General features: G+C 47.5%; 1 protein-coding gene across 11 annotated transcripts in view; it reads left to right on the top strand.

Annotated features, from left to right (window-relative positions):
* The window catches only part of CEPT1 (choline/ethanolamine phosphotransferase 1), a 50,119-nt gene that overhangs the window by 29,702 nt on the left and 18,611 nt on the right, over positions 1-1,806 (top strand). For all 11 annotated transcript variants that reach the window (XR_014938818.1, XR_014938817.1, XM_085527290.1 and 8 more), the window contains exon 2: positions 191-593. Coding sequence is in view for 9 of the 11 variants with exons in the window: in XM_015884934.2 (XP_015740420.1) it covers positions 191-593 (403 nt within the window). In the remaining 2 variants the exon portion in view is untranslated. The remainder of the gene's footprint in view (positions 1-190; positions 594-1,806) is intronic.

The raw sequence follows: 1,806 nt of genomic DNA, 5'->3' as shown, positions 1-1,806 counted from the left end.
GTAAACAATGCAACTTGCTACTTCATAACTGCATTGATAATGTTCTTTCTTGTCTTTCCCTCAACAGTTCTCCAAATATCCTTCTTTTTTTTAAGGGACAACTTCTATGCAGTCTTAGTTTGCTCTGTGGAGCAGCTGCACCTGCCTTCATCCTTCACCTTCAATGTATCTCAACCCTTTTATGTTGCAGGATCTTAATGATTCTCCGTAACAGCTGTTACCTGCCAAACAAAAACTCTGACGCCACCCAATCCATGAGTGGGCATCGGAACCTCAAGAGGCGCTATGGGGAGTCGCACCTGGAATCCCCTGCAGGCTGTGCCCACGGTCCTGCTGCTGCCTGTGTGTTAAGCAAACTAGTTCAGTTGCCTACACCTCCTTTGTCAAAGCACCAGCTGAAACGGTTAGAAGAACACAAATATCAGAGTGCTGGACGGTCGCTGCTTGAACCTCTAATGCAAGGTTACTGGGAATGGTTAGTTGGAAGAGTTCCAGCCTGGATTGCCCCGAATCTCATCACCATCATTGGACTGTTAATAAATATATTTACAACCCTGCTATTAGTATACTACTGCCCAACAGCTACAGAGCAGGTAAGTTCTGGGCCAGTGACGGTCTGTGTAGTTGCTGTGATCTGATAGCAGTTGGCAGTGTTCCCTGCTGGGCTCCTGTGTTTATGGGGAACTGCCTTTCCATGGGTAATGCACAGTTTCCATACCAGTGGTTGTAATGCTGGTGCCTTGGTGAGTGCTTGCATGCAGGAAGAGCATTGTAGGCTTTGGGGTGTTCTGCTGAGGGCTGGTGGAAGGGTTCCTATGGACCAGTAGGTGTTGTGTGAAGTGGAGTCCAATACCAAAATAGCTGTCAGGGCAGCAGCTGTGATGGGCCTGCTGCATGATGCTGCAGCCCCTCAAGGATATCCTTGAGCTCATTCTGTTCTAGAGGTAGGTATCCCTGCCTATGGCAGGGGTTTGCAACCAGATGATCTTTAAAGTCCCTCCCAACCCAAACCATTCTATGATTCATGTGCGGGCAACTGAAAAATAGATTTACATGTCTTGCTTGCGTAGCTTGTGGAGCTTTCGGCCTGTTTGCTTTCCCTGTTTGTGACTGGGTTAGTCACCTTCAGCTATCTGAGCTGGAATTGCTACACAACAAGAAGAGCAGGGTGACTTGATTGGCAGATGGGTGCTGCAAACCCAGCTAGAGTTGCAAAACACTGAGCAATGTTAGATCAAACCAGGGACTGAGCACAAGCAAAATGCTCTCAGGAGATCAGGGCAGGCTGCTTCCTCCATGGCTAATGTATCTAACCCCTCTGTGCTGAGTTAAAGGAGTGTCTTTCTGCATCCTGTGTGGTCCTGGCAGAGTGTATTATGGAGTAGCTCAGATGAGGACCACAGACACAATGTATTATGTGCTGTGGGAACACAAGATAGTCCCCTGGAGCAGCATGCCACTTGAGCAGTGTGTGATGTGAGAAGGCTGGATAAGAGCCAGGAGCTGTGTCCTTTGTGCTGAATGTACTAAATACTCATGACCTGTTCTCAGGTCTCACCTTCTTGTAACTTCTAGTTTCAAGGATGCAGAGGTCTTTATAAGGCGTTTCAAGTTACTGGCTTCATGAGCTCTATAAAACCCATGTAGGTTGATGCTGTGCACCCCAGCTCCTTCCTGGTTCAGACAGCAGCATTGCTACGTGACTGTAACTTGCCGCTTACTCTGCTAACAGTACAAGGCACTGAACCTCAGCTTCATTTAGAGCATGGTTATATTGTGGTTAGTAATGAAACTTCTGAAGTTCAC

The sequence above is a fragment of the Coturnix japonica genome, chromosome 38 (genome assembly GCF_054131305.1).
Source record: "Coturnix japonica strain WE chromosome 38, WE-NBRP24, whole genome shotgun sequence".
Classification (NCBI taxonomy): domain Eukaryota; kingdom Metazoa; phylum Chordata; class Aves; order Galliformes; family Phasianidae; genus Coturnix; species Coturnix japonica.
The sequence above is the reverse complement of the archived record's forward strand: the minus strand, read 5'-3'. Positions and strand labels throughout refer to the sequence as shown.